The sequence below is a fragment of the Alligator sinensis genome, unplaced genomic scaffold (assembly GCF_000455745.1).
Source record: "Alligator sinensis unplaced genomic scaffold, ASM45574v1 scaffold1302_1, whole genome shotgun sequence".
NCBI classification, from domain to species: Eukaryota; Metazoa; Chordata; order Crocodylia; family Alligatoridae; genus Alligator; species Alligator sinensis.
Genome location: NW_005842612.1, coordinates 256,322 through 257,089, shown reverse-complemented (window position 1 = coordinate 257,089; position 768 = coordinate 256,322). Strand labels below are relative to the sequence as shown.

At 70.3% G+C, this 768-nt stretch overlaps 1 protein-coding gene across 1 annotated transcript in view; it reads right to left on the bottom strand.

Moving 5' to 3' along the window:
* LOC102370572 (EH domain-binding protein 1-like protein 1) overlaps positions 1-763 on the bottom strand; it is a gene marked incomplete at its 5' end in the record, with an annotated part of 7,747 nt that extends 6,984 nt beyond the window's left edge. The window contains 4 exons of the mRNA XM_025214927.1: positions 4-51; positions 176-229; positions 447-542; positions 635-763. Of these exons, the coding sequence (XP_025070712.1) occupies positions 4-51; positions 176-229; positions 447-542; positions 635-763 (327 nt within the window). The remainder of the gene's footprint in view (positions 1-3; positions 52-175; positions 230-446; positions 543-634) is intronic.
* Between the last annotated feature and the right edge of the window lie 5 nt (positions 764-768).

The window sequence follows — 768 nt, the reverse complement described above, 5'->3', positions numbered from 1 at the left end:
GGCGAGGCGCTGCGTGTTCCCGGCCACTGAGGCCAGCACCTTCCTCGACTCCTGCGGGGCGGCGAGAGGGAGCACCCAGGGGTCCGGCCCCCCGCTCTCACCCCCCACCCCTCCCCTCCTGAGCTGGGGAGCACCCAGGGGTCCGGGCTCCCCCCCTCCCCTGCCAGGCACTTACATTCTCAATGACGAACGTCCACTCCTTGTCCTCATACTCCTCGGCGTGCGGGTCCTGAGGGCACGGGGGGGCAGCATGAGCCCCTTGCACGATTCCGTGTCACACAAGGAGCTCTCGCACGAGGACTCGCACTATTGCCAACCCCGCCCCGCCCCCTCATGAGCCCAGGCAGCACCCATCATCACATGCCTGGAGCATGGCCTCACGGGGCCGTGGGCCGGGGGACACGTGCAAGGGGCGCACGCACGGGTGCGAGGCTGGCCCCACCTACCCGGTAGAGGGTGACGGTGATGTCCACATTCTCGGGCACCATCCAGACCACCAGGCCGCGGTACGGGTTCTCGATGCCTGGCTGCCAGCTATGAGCCTGTGGTGGCAGAGGGTCAGTGCCAGCCCCGGGGAGACCCCAGCCCCCAGGATTGGGGCCGGAGCCCCCAACGCCCTCCCCCAGACCCCCACCTTGGTGCAGATGCGGCGGTTCCTCCGGGTCCAGACCACCACCAGCTTGTCGGGCTGCCTGGGGGGGACACGAGGGGGTGGTGGGTGCAGGGTGGGGGGGTCCGGCACCCCCACCCCACTGCCTCCTGCCCCCA